The sequence below is a fragment of the Sorex araneus genome, chromosome 8 (assembly GCF_027595985.1).
Source record: "Sorex araneus isolate mSorAra2 chromosome 8, mSorAra2.pri, whole genome shotgun sequence".
Lineage (NCBI taxonomy): Eukaryota > Metazoa > Chordata > Mammalia > Eulipotyphla > Soricidae > Sorex > Sorex araneus.
Genome location: NC_073309.1, coordinates 41,202,677 through 41,221,892, shown reverse-complemented (window position 1 = coordinate 41,221,892; position 19,216 = coordinate 41,202,677). Strand labels below are relative to the sequence as shown.

Genomic DNA, 19,216 nt, shown 5'->3' with positions numbered 1-19,216 from the left:
GGCACTCCATATGGTACCCAGAGTCCTCAAGGGGTGATCCCTGAGCAGCAGAGAGCAAGGAGTAAGCCCTGAGAACAGCTTGGTGTTGCCCAAAAACTCAAAAAAGAAAGATTATTTACAGAATAGCTACTAAATACTTTCAGTAGTGTATACTGATTGCTGAAAGGTAGAAAAACTATTTTCTTTGTTTTTATTTGTTTCTGGGTCATACTGGGTGAAGCTCAGGGGTTACTCCTTGCTCTGTGCTCAGGAATCACTCCTGGCCATGCTCAAGGGACCATCTGAGATGCAAGGGAATAAACCCAGGTAGGCTGTGTGCAAAACAAATGTCTTACGCAGCGTACTACCTCTCCAGCCACACAAATCTAATTTTTAAAGATAATCTCAATTAAAAAAAATAACCTTTTTTTTAATCCCATAAAGAAAAGAGCTAAATATTCCACACAAAAAAGTTAGTGCCCAGCACTTAGTAGAAAAAAAAATCTGAGATAGAGGTCCTGCTCCTTTTTTAAACTCAAAAGAGAGAGATGAATTTGTACATTTAAATACAATATACAGGGTTAGTTAGTAGATTATCAGCATTAGTATCAGAAAAACTAAGATCAAAACTCACAAGCTAAAGAATAGTTCTAATAGAACATGTCCTTGATTTTAGGGGCTGGAACGAGATTACAGGTTGTAGCCTGGCATGTGGCTGACCTGGGTTCGATTTCTAGCACTCCACATGATCCTCTGAGTCCACCAGAAGTGATCCCTAAGCACCAGGTGTGATCCAAAAACCAAAATAAAAAAACATGTACTTGATTTTCAAGATCAGGCTTCCAAAATGTGGTCACTTAAGTAACAGAATCATTTTCTATTTTGATATGCTTATAGAATATTTTATAGGTTATTTTTTCAGTTAATCAAATAGCTTTTTCTTTAGCAATTTCCCATCTATTAAAAAAAGCTATCTCAAAACTAGGTTGACACAAAACAAAAAAGAAAAAACCTGGGGCAGAAAGCTTTGTTCATTTATATAATAGAATGAATTTGTTTATTTTAACCTTTTGGTCGCACCCCGGCAATGATGTACAAGGCATTAGCAAGTACAATTTGATAAAAACAGAAAAGTAAAGCTTTTCTATAGGTAGGGTTATTAAGGATATGCATACTGAAGAGATTCAGTTCAGCCAGGAAAGCCTCCAGTCAGGACACTCTGCTTGTTATCATCTGGGCTGGCACTTAGATAGCCATCCCTGGGATCGGACTAATAGTACACAGGTAGGACATTTGAAATGCACACAGCCTACCCAGGTTCAATCCCTGGCATTCCATATGGTCCCCCAGCACCTCGGGAGTAATATCTAAGCGCAGAGACAGGAGTAACTCCTGAGCATGGCTGGATGTGACCAAAAAAAAAAAAAGACAGCCATCCTGCCCTGCACCCCCTCACTCACCAGCATACTGCCCCCCTGACACCTCTCTCGCTACTGTCCATGGTCCTTTCCCTTGATCCAGTAAGATCATGTTGGGTTTAGCGAGGCAGAGTCCTGTTTACAATAGGAGAAAAAGGAGAGCAGAGACAAACACACAAATCAACAGCTATTCCAGGACTGCAACACAATCTCTTGTTCTTGGGCAGGGAAGGACCCTAGAGGGGTTGAGGTTAGGGAAAGGGCTGTGGGTAGTGTATGAGTGTGTGCTCCATATGTGGTGTCAGGACTGATCATTTGCATCACACACACACAAAAAAGAGGAGGGCTGGGATGATAATGACACTTTTGCATGGAGAAAAACAGCAGTTGAAGTAATAGAGCAGATGCACCATTAGCTAGAAACTTAGAAATGTAAAATTTCTCAGATCCAGTATAGAACTACTGAATCAGAAACCACTGTGGGGGCCGGAGTGATAGCACAGCGGGTAGGGCGTTTGCCTTGCACGCGGCCGACCCAGGTTCGATCCTCGGCATCCCATATGGTCCCCCAAGCACCGGCAGGAGTAATTCGCTGGGTGTGACCCAAAAAGCAAAAAAAAAAAAAAAAAAAAAAAAAAAAAAAAAAAAAAGAAACCACTGTGGCTTTCAAACTTTAATGGCAATCAATGATTTGAAGTTTTCATTAAAATAGACTATCTCAGAGTTTCTTATTCTCTAGGTCAAGAGTGGAACCCCAATATTTGCAACCTGAAAAATTAATTCCCACGTTATTCTACTCCAAATCATCCTTCTACAACAAAAAGAACTTCTTTTGGTGGTAAGGGGGCAGGATAGGGTGGTGGTTTAGGCCACACCTGGTGGTGCTTAGGGCTTACTCCTGGCTCTATTCTCAGGAATCTCTTCTGGTGGGGCTTAGAGGGCCATATGGGATGCCAGGGATAGAACCTGGATTGCCTTGTGCAAGGCAAATGCCCCACCGGCTGTACTATCGCTCCAGTCCCAACAAGTACTCATTCCTAGTTCAAAAAATGTCCAAATAATCTCCTGAAACAAGAAGCAGAAATTCAGCTAAGTATTTAAGATGCTCTAGACAGTTCCAAGAGGAGACAAAAACATCCCAGAGGAAAAGATTTTGGATCATGGAGGAGAGATATCCTTACCAAGCCATACCAAATTCCTGTAGTTCTCCAACATGACATCTCTGTGTAAATCTTTCTGAGATGAGTCCAGCCATTCCCATTCCTCTTCGGAAAAATCTATGGCCACATCCCTGAAGGTTACCAACCCCTGAGAGAAAAACAATTCTTGTCGGTCATGTGTTTCCATACAATTCAAACAACAACAAAAAAAATCAATTCTGCCAGAGCTCAAAGAGCTGAAAGTTGTGATGAAAATAATTATGCTTAGGCTTGTCAAATTTTTAGAAAGAAAGAGAAATATTTGCAGGCTTCTCTCTTGAAATTTTTATACTAATCTTAGCAAACTTATCTCCTGAAAATTTTACACATTTGTGAAAATTTTACGCATTTGTGGACTGGAGCGGTAGCCCAGCAGGTAGGGCATTTGCCTTGCATGTGGCCGACCCAGGTTCAATTCTTCCATCCCTCTCAGAGAGGCTGGCAAGCTACCGAGAGTATCCTCCCTGCACGGCACAGCCTGGCAAGCTACCTGTGACATATTCAATATGCCAAAAACAGTAACAGCAAGTCTCACAATGGAGACGTTACTGGTGCTCACTTGAGCAAATCTATGAACACAGTGCTACAGTGCTACAGTGTGAAAGGTAAGAGACAACTACATAGGAAAAAATTAATTTACGTAACATTAAAGTAAATATCAAGAAATGTTTATAGAAAGAATTCCCATAGGGGTCAGAATGAATACAAGGCTTGCCTTTCATGTGCTAATTTTGAGCCCCACCAGAAGTGATTCCTGAGCACCACCACGTATGGTGCAAAAAGAAAAAAGAAAGCCCCTCTGTTTCCAAAACTGGAATATAAAATGTGTCAGAGCAAGACTTAAACAAAAGGGTATGGTTTAAAATGTTAACTCTATATATGCAAGAAGAAATTTAAAAAAAAAATGTCCTGGAATAAAATTAAGTGAAGAGCTTTAGATAAGAATTTTCACTGGGAGACAGACATAGAAAGATTGCACTCATCTATGGTATATAGAATAACAGAGTGGGAGACTAACACCCAAGAACTGTAGAAATAAGTACCAGGAGGTTGACTCCATGGCTTCGAGGCTGGCCTCACGTTCCGGGGAAAGGGCAACTCAGAGAAGCGATCACCAACTACATTGTAGTCGAAGGCCATGTGGGGGAAGGGAGTTGCGGGCTGAATGAGGGCTAGAGACTGAGCACAGCGGCCACTCAACACCTTTATTGCAAAGCACAACAGCTAATTAGAGAGAGAGAACAGAAGGGAATGCCTTGCCACAGTGGCAGGGTGGGGTGGGGGGGGAGATGGGATTGGGGAGGGTGGGAGGGACACTGGGTTTACGGGTGGTGGAGAATGGGCACTGGTGAAGGGATGGGTTCCCAAACTTTGTATGAGGGAAGTATAAGCACAAAAGTGTATAAATCTGTAACTGTACCCTCACGGTGATTCTCTAATTAAAAATAAATAAATTTAAAAAAAAATGAAAAAAAAAATAAAAATAAATAAAAAATTTAAAAAAAAAAAAAAAAGAATTTTCACTGGGAGAGGAATGGATAGTACAATGAGTAGAATGCTTGCCTTGCATACAGTTGACCTGACTTCGATCCCCAGTATCCTATATGGTCTTCTGGGCACTGCCAGGAGTAATTCCTGAGCATCCCTGGTTGTGGGACCAAAACAGAAATAAACAACATAAAAAGAATTTTCATTGGAAGAATATCTAAAAAAAAATCTAGGAATAAACTTACATGCTCATAAGTAAACATTTAGACTAGACCACTGAACTACAAAAGCTGTATGAGGAGAAGCTATCTGTTTTTATAGTATAATTGTATTTATAGATACAATATACTTTAACTCTAAGAGTTCAGTGCTCAGGGGACCAGAAGTCTCCTGTCTGATTCTCAGTTCTGCTGGTACTAGTCTGACAGTTCAGAATTAAGTTGGGCAGTGCTGGTGACTATCAGGGTTACATCTTCCAATGTACAAGATGTACAAGAGGTCAGACAGTGGCAGGGATCAAAACTGGGGTTCCAGGAGTCAGAGCTGACAGGGGCTTGCCTTGCATGTGGCAACCTGGGTTCAATTCCTGGCATCCCATCTGGCCCCTACATATAATGGGCTCAAATGTCAAAAAAGAAAACAGTAAAAGGAAGAAGTAAGTTTGGGGTCACATAGCAAAGAGCTTTAAGAAGTATAAGGAAAGAGGCCAGAGAGATAGTACAGCAGGTATGGCACTTGCCTTACACACTGTTGACCAGGGTTCAGTCCCCAGCACTGTGTAAGTCTCCAAGCACCACCAGAAGTGATCCCTGATCACACAGCCAGGAGTAATCCTGAGCACAGCTGAGTGTGGGCCAATACCACTACCCACAACACCACTGCCCCCTGCCCCAAAGAAATAAAACATGCGTTGTATACAAGGGCTCAATTTTAAAATTCATATAAAACCTCATATAAAGAGGTTAAATTTTTCAGTGCTACATTAAAAATGGTGAGGTCATGGCTTAGAGTGATAGCGCCTGCCTCACCTGGTTGAGGCCCTAGATTCTATCTCCAGCGCACAGGCTGTGTACCCTAAAAACAAAAAACATACATCTCTATTTGCAAGAGTCATATAGTGACTATGGCTACATCAGTGGCCACTGTAATTTTTTGCGAGGGTGGTGGTGGTGGTGGTGGTATGGGATACCTGGCTGTGCTCATGGCTTTCTTCTGGCTCTGCACTCAGGGGTCACTCCTGGCATGGCATGGGGTATCAGGAATCAAACCCTGGTTTTCCCTCCCTCTTTCCCCCGAGGTGTGCTCAATACAAGTCTCAGCAGTACTAGGAAACCATACAATGCCAGGGATTAAACCGAGGGCTACCATATGAAAGCATCCTCCAGTCCATGAAGCCAACTCTCTACCCCTTTGTAGTTAGTCAGTCTTGACTTCTTTCTGCCTCTCACACTCCAGGATTAATCTCTAACCTAATCTCTAACCCCTATTTCCTCCTTCTAGTGTAGGATAACATTGATTTGTCTTTTCTCCCAGGCCACAGGGAGCTTGGGCTTGTTGATTGCTTTCCCAACCTGTCAATTACCTTTGCCTCCTGATCAGACTCTGTAGCACTGTAGCACTGTCATCCCATTGTTCATCAATTTGCTCAAGCGGGCACCAGTTATGTCTCCATTGTGAGGCTTGTTGTTACTGTTTTCGGCATATTGAATATGCCATGGGGAGCTTGCCAGGCTCTGCCGTGTGAGCAGGATACTCTCGTTAGCTTGCCAGACTCTCCAAGAGGGACAGAGGAATCGAACCAGGGTCGGATGTGAGCAAGGCAAATGCCCTACCCACTGTGCTATCGCTCCAGTCCAAAAATACAGAACGCTTCACGAATTTGCGTGTCATCCTCGTGCAGGGGCCAGGCTAATCTTCTCTGTATCGTTCCAATTTTAGTATATGTGCTGCCAAAGCGAGCACAGTGATCAGACTCTGCTGACTTGTAAATTTTGTTTTTCTCTTCTCCTTAATGTCCTTTGCATGGTTAGTTACTTCAGAGCAATCACTTCCTATATGGACACAGGAAGCAATTAAAAAGATAAGTTTGAAACTTGAGGTTAATTGACTCCAGATAGTATTACCTCCTGGACATCTGCTCTCTCGACTTAAGCCTCAATTGCCCTTACTTCCTAGATCCCCAAAAGCAGGGTCCCAACATGGGACTGGATGGACCTAGGGCAAGCTGTGAGCTATGAGCTACCCTGGCATCGAAATGGGCCTGGCCAAAGTGCCATAATGCTTAACTATAAGTTAAGAGCTTGGTCATGGACAAATTCTGTCATGATCCAAAAAGTAATAACTAGATTTGGACCCTGTGGGGTTAGAAATAATTAATCCAGTCTAAGCACTGTATCTGAATCTGTGGCGAGATGTCCCCAGGAGAGTTGCCCTATAAGCCTAAATGTGTCTATTACTGTGTCCATACAGAATGGCAAATGTTAGGAAGTAGAATTAAGATGCTAATTAAGTTATGGGTCTAAGGAGAGGAGAAATACACCTTAAGTGCTGTTTTGCCCTCATGAGCTATAGGTGGCCAAGAAGGCTTGAAAAACATGTTGATTGTGGTTCCCGTGGGGAGGTGTAGTTGGGGAGGTCTGGTTTGAGAAGAGGTGGTAAAAAGTCAACTCTGTTCCATCACAAATTTAAACACATCTCTAAATTTAAAAAAATTCTAAGTTTTATAGATGGGTCATACGAACAAATGGAGAAGCAGCGAGGGTGATCTATTAATGACTCTGGTGTCCTTAAGACCTGAAAAAGTCTTAGTGGTGGAATTTCTGGAAACATTTAAAACTTCAACTCACTCAAGATATGGCTTCACAAAGTCCAACAGCCATTCTTTCCTTATTTCTTCTGCTCTTTCTTACGGAGAATGAAGTCCTATGAAGAGAGAGCATTAAGGAGTGAAATGGTAAACTTGATCCATGTTGTTGATCTGAGACTTTTTGGGCAACGTGGAGCAGTTCTACTTGCTTCTAAAATGAGTGGGGCATTGAATCCAAAATAAATTAATAAACCCTGAAGTTCTGGCTAACATGAAGAATATATGGCCTCTATGGTGTGAGATGATATCTCATTGTTGTTTTTACTTGCATCTCCCTAATGATAGCCTCTTAGTATCTGTCTTGCAAACTATAATGCTCAAAAGTAAAGAGAGACTGTGGGGAAAATTGTCTGCCATAAGGGCAGGGGGAGGGGTGGTAGGTGGGGGGGGGGGATACCGGGGACACTGGTGGTAGAAAATTTCTGCACTGGTGAAGGGATAGGTATTTGATCATTGTTTGACTGAAACTCAAACATGAAAGCTTTGTAACTGCATCTCATGGTGATTCAATTCAAACTAAATATTTTTTTAAAAAAAGAATATATGGCCTCAGGGTTGGAGAGATAAGACATCAGGTAAGGTGCTTGCCTTGCAATTGGGTGACCCAGGTTCCCTGGCACTCCAGATGGCCCCCAACCCTGCCAGTGATCCTTGAGTACAGAGCCAGAAGTAAGCCCTAAGCACAGCTGGATGTGGCCCAATAAACAAAAAGGGGGAAAGGTAGCCTAAACAAAAACTAAATCCGATGATATGTCCAACATGGATTATTTAATATGCCAGCTGGCATCCTGTCCCCACAACTACTTTCCTACTCTTTCTCCCTTGCTCACCCCACTGTAGGAACTGTAGGCGTGAAATGGAAGCTTTCTTTTTAATGGGTCTACTTGTGGATCTCTACTCAGGGGTCAGTCCTGGTGGGGCTCAGGTTATTATATGGGATGCTGGGGATCAAACCTGAGTTGGCCGCATGCAAGGCAAGTGCCCTACCCACTGTACTATCACTTCGGTTCCGGGAACAGATTTCATTACAGTTCCTCAAATGTTGTGAACACTCCATCAAGTTTGTTGTTTGCTTTTTCCTTCTCTACTGGTCCTGGCTCTCTCTTTCTCTTCATTCCTCTGTTCAACTGTCACTACCACAAGAGGGAAATTCTACCTGAAAGAAAACCTCCCTCAAATCACATACTTTCTCCTTATCCAGATTTCTTAACATTTAACACCACAAACATGTAACTTTTTTTCCTTATCTAGTACTTACTATCTATGAGTATAATTGGATTCTTTGAAAGGGTTAGGATTTGTAATGCCCATTTGTTCATCTCTAGTGCTGGGATAATGCCTTAAAGCATTGCAGATGTGCAAACATGCTATGATAAATGAATACATAGATCTTACTATGCCTTCTGTAATATAAACAGCAACAGTAACACTATACATGTTCTATATTGTTATATAATCTTCATAAACATGCCATGGGTAGGTATTATCCCCAAATTTTCAATAACTGGAATTAAAGTTTAAAAATGTTTGAATAACTCAAACCAGTGTGCCTCAAAAATTGGTGCTCTGTGGCCAGAGTGATAATACAGTGTGTAGGGTGCTTACCTTAAATGCAGCCAACCCCTGTTTAGTCCCCAACACTACATAGTCCCCAGAAAACCACCAGGAATGATCCCTGAGCAATACCAGGTTTGGCACAGAAACAAACAAACAACAATAACAAAAAAACTGGTCCTCTTCCAAGAGACCATCGAGTCTGCATGACCTGAAGAATCAATGCTATGTGAAAATTTTTTTTCTGGTTTTGGGAAGTGATCAGGGGTACTCTTGACTCTGCACTCAGGAATCACTCCTGGCAGGCTTGGGGAACCATATAGGATGCTGGAGACCAAACTTGGGTTGAGTCCACGTTGGCTGTGCACAAGACAAGTGCCCCACCTGCTGTACTATCTCTCCCATTTTTTGAGGAGGGTCCCACCCAGCAGTCATACTCAGCACTTACTCCTGGCCCTCTGCTCAGGAATCATTCCTGATGGGGCCTGAGGGGCCATACAGGATGTCGAGGACTGAAGCTGGGTCATCCATGTGCCATGCGGTGCTACTGCTCTGGCTCCACTATGCAAAATTTTAGAGAAATATCTTCAGAGATGGCAGCCATTACCCTTTATTATTCCACAAAAATGCAGCCTAAGCAAATACTGGAAAATTTTATTACCAAACCAACAATACAGTGTATAGCCTGAAATAGGTTATTTGCCCTCTCAGAGTCAACATTTTTTAATTTTGAAGACAAGGATAGTTAACAATTCTGAGCTTCCCTGAGCTAGTTAACTGGGTCTCAAAGAAAGTTATTTCCTTAGAGCAATGCGACTGAAACTGTCCATGAAGAACCTTGCAACCTGGGAGGAGAATCAATATAATATTCTTGGCATCTGGGAGCTCTAAATAGAATCTGTTTTTTTTTTTTTCCCAGAGGGGCTACACCCGGCAGTACTAAGAGCTTAGTCCTGGCTCTGTGCTCAGGAATCACTCCTGGCTAGCTCAAGGGACCACATGGGATGCCAGGGGGATCGAACTTGGATCAGAGACATGCAAGGAGAGCACCTTACCTGCTGTTCTATTGCTCTGGCCCCCTTGAATCTTTTTTTTTTAATTTTCAATTTCTTTTTGCATATAGTTGTATGTTCCTTTGAGTGTTTTGTATGGATTTGTTGTTGTTATTGTTGTTTGTTTTTTGAGACACACCCAGCTGTATTCAGGGCTTACTCCTAGTTCTGAGTTCAGGCATCACTTCTGACAAGAGCTCAGGGGACCATATCAGAGATGCTGGGTATCAAACCCAGGTCAGCCATGTGCAAGGCAAGTATTATACTACTGTACCATCTCCCCAGCCCTGAGTATTATTTTCTAGATTTGAAATGAATTATCTACCTCAAAAAAAGGTGTTAGAAGAGACTTGGGGTTTATATAGTGCGCTGACTCTCTATTCTTTCCCTCATTTGCTACATGACCTTGAGCAAGTTAATGCATCTCTCAGAACCTTTCTTTCTTCACTGTGAAGATTGCATGAGTTAGGCTAGGGAAATCTTTTAAAGGATGCAGCACGTGCTTTGCATGCAGAAACCCTGAATTTCAAAGCAGGGAGCCACCCCTAAGTACAATTATATGTGGCAAAGATTGCATCAGTCAACTCCTGGTATAGAGAATTGCTACCTGTTGTTCTGTTTTTACACACAGTTGTAAAGGAAATAAACATCTTTGTATTAATAACTGTCAAAACCAAAGATGTAGTTCATTTGTTATGTCAGAAAAAGAGCCAAGTGCAAGCCTCTCAGCACCAAACATGTAAGGGCTTTTGACAAAGCTCAAAATACCAAATTCTCTGGCCTAAAGAAAGGAATACTGGATTTTCAATTGTATGCCCCCTGCCCCCCATCAAGAGGAATTTGAGGATGATCTCATGAAGAGTAGTCTTCAGACTGGCTGGATCAGAGAGCTGACAGGTAACTGAATGAGACCTAGGTTAAAATTTCCATGACTGTGAGGTCTCCTCCAAGAAAACACCCTTAGAACTGAGGACTCCTGATTTTCACTCCTATAATGGGAAAAATCAAGAAACTTTACAAATAAACAACAATCTGTTTGTTTGGAGGGCTGGTCACTTCTGCTGTGCTCAGGGATCACTTCTGGCAGGGCTCCTGGACCCTAGGTGATGTGGGGCATCAACCCCAGGTCAACTGTGTGCAAGGCAAGCTATAGTACCCGCTATACTATATAGCTCCAGACCCATGCAAGCACTTTGGATAAAACCTGCCTGGGATTCAGATTTTCTATTATATGACACCATCCACTGTTTGGTCTCAAACACAAATGGCCACGCAAACACACAAATGCAAGGTCGCCAATCACAGCTGCAATTTTACCTATGATAACTAGCACAAAACTGGATAATCACACACAGTTACTCCAACAGAGTGCCAGACACGTACAAGCACAGCCACTGGGACATACTACAAAAAGCGGGGCTAGAGAGTACTGTGGTAGGACACTTGCCTTGCACACAGCCAACCCGGCATCCCATTTGGTTCCCCGAGCCCCACCAGGAGTGCTCCCTGAGTGCAAAGCAAGAAGTAAGCATCACTGGGTGTGGCCCAAAAAGAAAAAGAAAAAGTCACATGTCCTGTCACAATTACTCAAAATTATACCTAGAGACAGGGGTCATGCCACACACCCTGCTGTCATAGACCTTCCAATTATTTCATCCGCAGACTCTAGTAGCCAACACACAGACACAAATATACACACAGTGCCCTTCCGCCCCTCCTGCAGCCTGTCACACTGTTATACACTGTGGCATCGCCGTCTCCCAGGTGGCGCTCAACTGGTCCCAGCGTCCACCTACGCCGGGTCCCGACCCCCAGCTAGCACACACAGCGAGGCCCCACTCACCTCCGGATGTCGTTAGTGTTCGGAACCCTCCTAGCGACCGGAGACTCACGACGTCACCTCACAGAAACCCCCGCAGGGCAGAGCGGGGCGGAACCGAAGAGTTCGGCTGGGATACTGACTTGCCACCCGGTCCGGAAAGAGCTCCTCGGCTTTTCCTTGGGGCTCCACAAACACTACCAGCCCCAGCAGGCTTGGCACCGCGACTCATCTCGTGGAACTACATTTCCCAGAGGGCCCCTGAGCCCCCACCCCGCCCCCCGCCTCTGCTTCGCGCCTGCGCAGCCCACAGCCGTGGTGTGAGTAACGGGACTAGAAGGTGCCGCCTTGGGTGGGCTCAGCCAGCAGAGTGACCTGCGGCAACTGTGTGAGGATTTGGGGGACTGTGATGGGATGCTTGGGGGAGACACTTTGGCTGTGACGGTTGCAGCGCGGGTGTGTACACCCTGGGATAAAAGGTCGTTGTGTGACAGATCGTGGACCTGGCGTTGAGGGGTTCTGAGGGGAAGTGAGGCCGACTGGGGTGGCCTTTGAGTTGAGGATTGAGAAGTTATATGTGGGTAGGTGTGTCTAGATCATTATCTAACCCCATTTCACTCTAGGAGTTTAAGACCGGTGCCTTTCTTGACTAGCAATATCTATGTCTTTAGAGAAACATCTAGTTTGCAACTAGTAAGTTTTTATCCTCCTCATAAGACCAAATGCAACATGTGTTTCTAGTAGTAATCTCTAGTAGAGTGGCGTGTTCCTTGACTGGCTAAATGTATGTACAGCTAAAACAAATGGTGGTAGGACTCTCCATCAGGGCCTAATCTAGAAATATACTAATCATTTCAACCGTGACTTACTGGACATTGATTATGCAATGTTGAAGATACGAAAAACCAGAAAGGGGAGACACTTTAAACTTCAGGAAGCAGACTGAAGAACAAAGAAGTCAATTTCCAAAACCTTTCAAAAGTCTTGAAAATGGGTTTTAGTGGCTAGAGTGATAGGACAGCCGGGAGGGTTTGCCTTGCACAAAGCCACCTGGTTCAATATCTGGCATCCAATATGGTCCACCGAGCACCTCAAGTTGTAATTCAGAGTGCAGAGCCAGGAGGAAAATCTAAGCATCGTCAGGTGTGACCGAAAAAAAGCCACAAAAAGAAAAGAAGTGAACAAAAAAGAAAAGAAAATGGGTCTCAGTCTGACACTTAACTGACTTGATGTTTCTGAAAAAGCAAAAAGGATCTGCAATCTCTAGCCCTTTGCTCTAAGAGTGATACTTAAAGAACTGGAAAACTGGAAACTAGTTCCTCTGACCTTCCTGCCTAACAGTCTCCTAATGCTTCCATTAAAAATGGAAAACCAGGGCCAGAGTGATAGGGTGCTTACCTTACACACAGCAGACCCAGGAACCCATCCCTGGTGTAACAATACGGTCCCCCAAACACCACTAGAAGTAATTCCTTAGTGCAGAGCCAGGAGTAACCCCTGAGCATTGTGGGGTGTGACTCAAAAATAAGAAACAAAATAAATATAACCTCTATTAAAACAATGACACACTAACACTTCTATGTGATATTTCTGTTGCCATGCTAGTTTGAAATTTTATTTTTCAATCAATACAAATGCTTTAATACGGCTCTAGAAAACAATCCATTTAATTATATTTCAGAAGATTAAGAAAAATGATAATTAGAAGCAATGAATGGGACCCAATTTTGCTTTTTTTTTTTTTTTTTTTTGCTTTTTGGGTCACACCTGGCGATGCACAGGGGTTATTCCTGGCTCTGCACTCAGGAATTACTCCTGATGGTGCTCAGGGGGCCATATGGGATGCTGGAAACGAACCCAGGTCAGCCGTGTGCAAGGCAAATGCCCTACCCACTGTGCTATTACTCCAGCCCCGCCAAGTTTGCTTTATTACTTTATTTATTTGGATTTTCGGGGCCACATCTGGCAATCTTCAGGGATCACTCCTATTGGGCTCAGGGATCCATATGTGATGCTAAGGATTGAAACCGGACTGGCCGTGTGCAAGGCAAGTGCCTGCCCACTGTACCCTTGTTCCAGCCCCTCCTCCATGACTTTAAGAGGGAAAATACATTTGGAAGAAATGTTAATAAAAATTCTACAACTCTAAATGAAATAGCCTTACATTAAATGAAAGTTGATGAAAATACATGGTGAAGTGCTTCCTAACATAAACATAAAATTCTGATCAGAGTACTAATTTTAAACAAGTCTTATTTCTTCTGCTAGGGAAACACAATGGAATTTTGCCTACATTACATTTATATTATATCTACATTTATATCACAGACCTAACAGTACATGTGTTAAACACAATGTAAATTAATAAATATGAAGACAATCCTTAATACAAAGCATCAGATAAGGAAATTAAAAACAAATCACTAATACAAAACTGGAGAAAAGGTAACTATAGGCATCACAATTTATAAACTTGTGTTAATTTTGATATTAAAATATATACATTCAAACATTTGCTTTAAGAGACACATGAAAATTCAAATAATTATTCATGTTTAAAACCAAACTTTATCAATTAAAATAGCACAAGTCACAAAATATGTTGACTATAATGCTATAAATTCTAGAAGGCTGTAAGTAGGATTCCTTGACTGAAAGAAAAAATACAAATGAAAATTATAAACTATTTAGAAATTAATTAAAAAACTGACATTCACTCTTTGCCTTACTTTGTTTTTTGAGCCACACCTGGTGACACTCAAAGAATTACTCCTGGCAGTGCTCAGGGAACCATATCAATCAGCTGCGTGTAAGGCAAATGCTCTACCCACTGTACTATCTCTCCAGCCCCTCAATCTTTGCTTTTTCTTCTGCAGAAATCCATGTTCTCTCTTGAATATGCCTCTTTTTTAAGACTTTCTCCTTCTTTCATATTCTAAGTTTCTCTAAATTAAATTATTTTACTTGAAAAGCAAAACAAACCAAAAAAAATGGACTTTATTAGAGCCAGAGAGATAGTACAGTAGGTAGGGCATTTGCCTTGAATGCAGCCAATCTGGGTTAAATCCCTGGCATTCCATATGGTGCCTGGAGTCTGCCTGGAATGGCTCCTGAGCACAGAGCCCGGATGAACCCCTGAGCACCGCTGGGTGTGACCCCAAAACAAAAACAATAAATAAAAAAACAGGATTCCTGAGCGCAAGCTGGGAATAACCAGTTAAAAGTTTAACTGCTGAGTGTAACCCCTACCCCACCACTCCCTCAAATATATATACATATTGTTATATATATAATATATACATATTATACAAATTATTGACATTACTTTGATTCCTGGTAAAGGCTCAGTAATTTTACCTATCATTGCTTTTGTACTATTGATACAAAATTTCAACACAATTGAAAAATAGCAAATAATGAATGTCTTAGCATTACCTAGCTTGCTGATCATGCAGGTCACTGGAAAGGACCCCAAACATCCTCTGGTGGATGAACATAAAGAACCACAGTTCCATAATAAGTAAAAAGAGAAATGAATGAAAACACTGAATCAAACTTTCTGGCACAGAGCCATCAAGATAGTTGAGGAGGTGAGGAGTGGGGTACTTGCCTGCACACAGCAGACCCGAGTTCAATCCCAGCACCATATAGAGTTCTCACGGAGTGCAGAGTACATCCTGGCCAGATTTGGTGTTGTGGCCCCAAAGCATCCCCATCCCCAAACCTACTGCCATAAATTGGAACTTTTTGGAATATTATTTTCAATTGTCAGTATTAGTGCATAAAACTAAAATATTTTGCCTTAAGTTTGACACACTTTAAACAAGAAAAAACAAAGCACTGCTGGCAACGAAGGCTCACATACATTCAAACTCTGGGAGACAAGCAAAAATCAGCTGAAAAATAGGGCTTTTCTCTACCAATTCTTACTCCCATGTCAGCACTCAGATTAGAATCTTCAAAAGAAAATTTTCAGGCAGTTAACCCAGTTGTCTATTGAAACCTAACATTAAAAACTGAGCAAATTTGGAAGTTTATTAAACATCACTTAGTATTCCCAGGTCTGAATGTTCTCAGTCTTATGCCTTCATTTTTTTCGCATCAGTATTTAGACTAGCCTCGTATTTCATGTTGTGAGATGACAATTCAGGATGCTTAAAGGAAACTGAAAAGTGCTCCAGAGCAACATACATACACACACACACACACACACACACACACACATCTGTATTATCTTTTGTATAGATTCAACCTGGAAATCAAAGAAATCCAAGAAACAAATGAAGGTATATTAAAAAGATCTCTCTCCAACTCAGTGATTAATACAATATTTTTTAATGCAAAAAAAAAAAATGTCTTCTTTAAACCTGGAATTAGTCTGTTCTTCAAACCTAATTAATTACAATCCTTAATTAATTACAATCCTTCTCACCTATCAGTTATTTGTAGATAGTATGTGTTAATACACATAATATGTGTTTCCATGAACTCACCATTTCCCAAACACTTCCTGAAGCTGACTGTGTCATGCTCTGGGGAAGCAAAAGCAAGATGAACACAATCTTTTTTTTTTTTGGCTTTTGATTTTTGGGTCACACCCGGCGATGCACAGGGGTTATTCCTGGCTCATGCACTCAGGAATTACTCCTGGCGGTGCTCGGGGGGACCATATGGGATGCTGGGATTCGAATCTGGATCTGCCGCCTGCAAGGCAAATGCCCTACCCGCTGTTCTATCACTCCAGCCCCAAGATGAACACAATCTTGATTTCTGTCAAGTACCTTGTTCAGGGAACTATGTAGGGTGGTGGGGATCAAACCCAGGTTGGCTGCGTGCGAGGCAAAGGTCCTACCTGCTGGGCTATCATTGCTCCAGCCCCTCAAGTACCTTGTTTTTGAAATTTGAGACCAGCACTAATATTGTTCACTCATATTGAGATTACTGTGGAAGGAGTGTTCAAGTGAACTTTGACATTAAAATAATAACCATTTACTAAATTCAGTTTATTTAGAAATAACTGCATCAATTTACCTGAGAAACCTCCCACAATCACCAAGTCAGAGAAAGAGGCCAGCAGTTCTTCAGAGTGAGCCTATTACAGTACTATGCGCATTCCCATCACATATAGTATGTCTATTTTTATATGTGGCAACTGCTAACATGATTAAGCCACAGCTCTAGGTATCCCCTCAAACATATGAAGCTAACTCCTGGTTAATGGTTTCATTTCACGAGGTTTTCATCCTGAGTGTGTCCTTTGATATGTCTGCCGAGGTTTGATTTCTGACTAAAGCCTCGACCACACTTCCTGCAAATAAAAGGCTTCTCTCCTGTATGCATCCTCTGATGCCGAATTAGGTGTGACTGCCTGCTAAAGCCTTGCCCACATTCGCTACACACATGAGGCCTCCCCCCAAAATGAGTGTCCTGGTGTGCAATGAGAGTTACCTTATCAGAGAAGCCCTGCCCACACTCTCTGCACACGAAGGCCCTATCATCAGTGTGTGTCCTCCTATGCCTAAATAGGTTTTGCTTCTGGTTAAAGCTTCTACCACACTCCCTGCATACGAAAGGCTTCTCCCCTGAATGTGTCCTCTGGTGTGAGATGAGGCCTGACTTATGATTAAAGCCTCGGCCACATTCCCTGCAGACAAACGGCTTCTCCCCGGAGTGGATCCTCTGGTGTGAGATAAGGGTTGATTTCCGGGTACAGGCTCGCCCACACTCTCTGCATACAAATGGCTTCTCTCCAGTGTGTGATCTCTGATGTTTCTTGAGGTTTGACTTCAGGCTAAAGTGCTGACCACACTCCAGACACATGAAAGGTTTAAGCCCCGAATGTAACCTCTGGTGTGTCTTCAGGTTGGACTTCCAGCTAAAGTGACGCCCACATTCTGTACATAAATAAGGTTTCTCTCCTGTGTGTGTCCTTACATGACTAACGAGGTGTGACTTCTGGCTAAAGCCTTGCTCACATTCTCTGCAAACATAAGTCTTCTCTCCTGAATGGATCTTCTTATGTCGGATAAGGTGTGAATGCTGGCGAAAACCACACCCACATTCCCTGCAAATATAAGGCTTGTCCCCAAAGTGTGTCTTCTGGTGTGTGATGAGGTTCGATTTCAGGCTAAAGCTCTGGCCACATTCCTTGCACACATAAGGTTTGACCCCTGAGTGTATCCTCTGGTGTGCAAAGAGGTTTGATTTCCAGGTAAAACCTTGTCCACATTCTCTACACACATAGGGCTTTCCCCCAGGGTATGCCCTTTCGTTTTTGATGAGTTCTGGCATACTGTCAAAGCACTGTCCCCACTCTGTGTGTGTCTTCTGGAGGCTGAGTAGGTTTGACTCCTTGATAAATTTTAGCCCAAACTCTCTGTATTTTATTGCTCCAAATTCTGATTCTTCTAAGCCATGCAGCACTTTGTCTAGTTCTGTGAGGCTGGTCCTCGGGTCAGGGCTGAGCCCTAAGTTCTCTACTGCATTGTCCTTCTCAAACCTTACTGGCTGTTCTTCAGGTGGGGGGCAGAATTCCTTTGAAGTGCTGTTTTTGTGTACTTTCCCAAACAAAGGCTTGGAGTCTTTTCTCTCTTGAATTTCTGCTTTGTCACTAGAGCAGGTTTGTTTAAAGAGTTCCTGTTGCTGTTTCTGATTTTCTGGGCAATGCTTCCCTGGATGGAGAAAAATACCTGCATATAAACTTAAACTCTGATAACCAGTTTTCAAAGAAACTAGAAAGAATAATACGTACTCAGGAGAAACTGCAGCCGAATAGAAACAGTTAGTTGCTGATGGGGCAGATACTTGTTTAGGGGGAAGTATTTCAAAGCTAATACTGCAAATATATTCAAAGAACAAAAGGAAAATAACTAAAATTGAAGTTACCAGAAAAATACAACAATTCTGAGTTCATAACAGAACCAGTAAACTGGATAGAGTATCAGAATTAACTAAATTGGAGAACAGAATGAAAGACTCAACAAAGATTCCATAAAAAACAGAGATCCAGGCCAGGGAGATAGCTCAAAGGACTGTAATACATGCTTTGTTTGTGGGAGGCCTATGTTTAAGAGCCCTCAGCAACATCTCAATACCACCAGGTGTGACCTAAAAAACAAAAATCCCAAAAAGCTCTAAAGAGACCAGGGAAATGACTCAAAGGGAGGGTGCATGTGGGAGCCCAGGTTTGATGCTCTGCCACAGAGGACCACCAAGAATGCCCGAAAAGTGGGGATGGGTGGGGATGGTGGGAGGAATGCTGGGACCATTGGTGGTGGAAAATGGACACTCAGTCATTGTATAATTGGTCTTTGATTATTAATGTTAGAGCTTTAGAGACTATAAAACAGGCTTAGATGGGATTGTGTGCAAAAAACTGAAGTCATTTAAAGTGTAGAATAAATGGAATAAAATGAGACTTTACAAAAAAAAAAAAAAAAGAATGCCTGAAAGGATCACTAATATAGCCCAACAAGCTGAGTACATGTTCTACGCACTGGAAAGTCTATATTCAATCACAAGAATCACAAGGTCCCAGGAATACCAAGTTAGCAATAACCCTGGGCACCACAGGGTCTGAATGCCCCTCCAACACACAAACACAAAATATTTGAAAAATATTTTTAAAGAATCACAGAAACTTGTCAGATACTGTCAAACTATCTAATTGTATAATAGGAACTCAGGAAGACAGGAAAAAAATAGAGTAAGTACTTGAAGAAATAATACCTAAAAATCCCAAATTTGATGAAAAATAACCTAAATGGATAGATAAAATAGTACAGGAGCTAACTGCTTGCCTTGCATGCAGCCAACCCTTGTTCTATTCTGGCACTGCATAT

The 19,216-nt window shown here is 42.3% G+C and overlaps 1 protein-coding gene and 1 non-coding gene across 11 annotated transcripts in view; both read right to left on the bottom strand.

Moving 5' to 3' along the window:
• Nucleotides 1–19,216, bottom strand: part of LOC101544838 (zinc finger protein 383) — a 62,898-nt gene that overhangs the window by 4,607 nt on the left and 39,075 nt on the right. For 2 of the 10 annotated variants that reach the window (XM_055145124.1, XM_055145125.1), the window contains one exon: nt 15,954–18,046. In XM_055145124.1, the coding sequence (XP_055001099.1) occupies nt 16,599–18,046 (1,448 nt within the window). In that variant the 3' untranslated portion in view covers nt 15,954–16,598. Of the gene's footprint in view, nt 1–1,439; nt 1,533–2,578; nt 2,706–5,666; nt 6,136–6,930; nt 7,007–8,952; nt 10,700–11,399; nt 18,047–19,216 lie in introns of those variants that run through there. The other 8 variants (XM_055145127.1, XM_055145130.1, XM_055145129.1 and 5 more) reach the window with 8 other exon arrangements.
• On the bottom strand, nt 5,940–6,046 carry LOC129406943 (U6 spliceosomal RNA). The gene has a single exon (XR_008631350.1). It is a non-coding gene; the product is annotated as a U6 spliceosomal RNA (small nuclear RNA).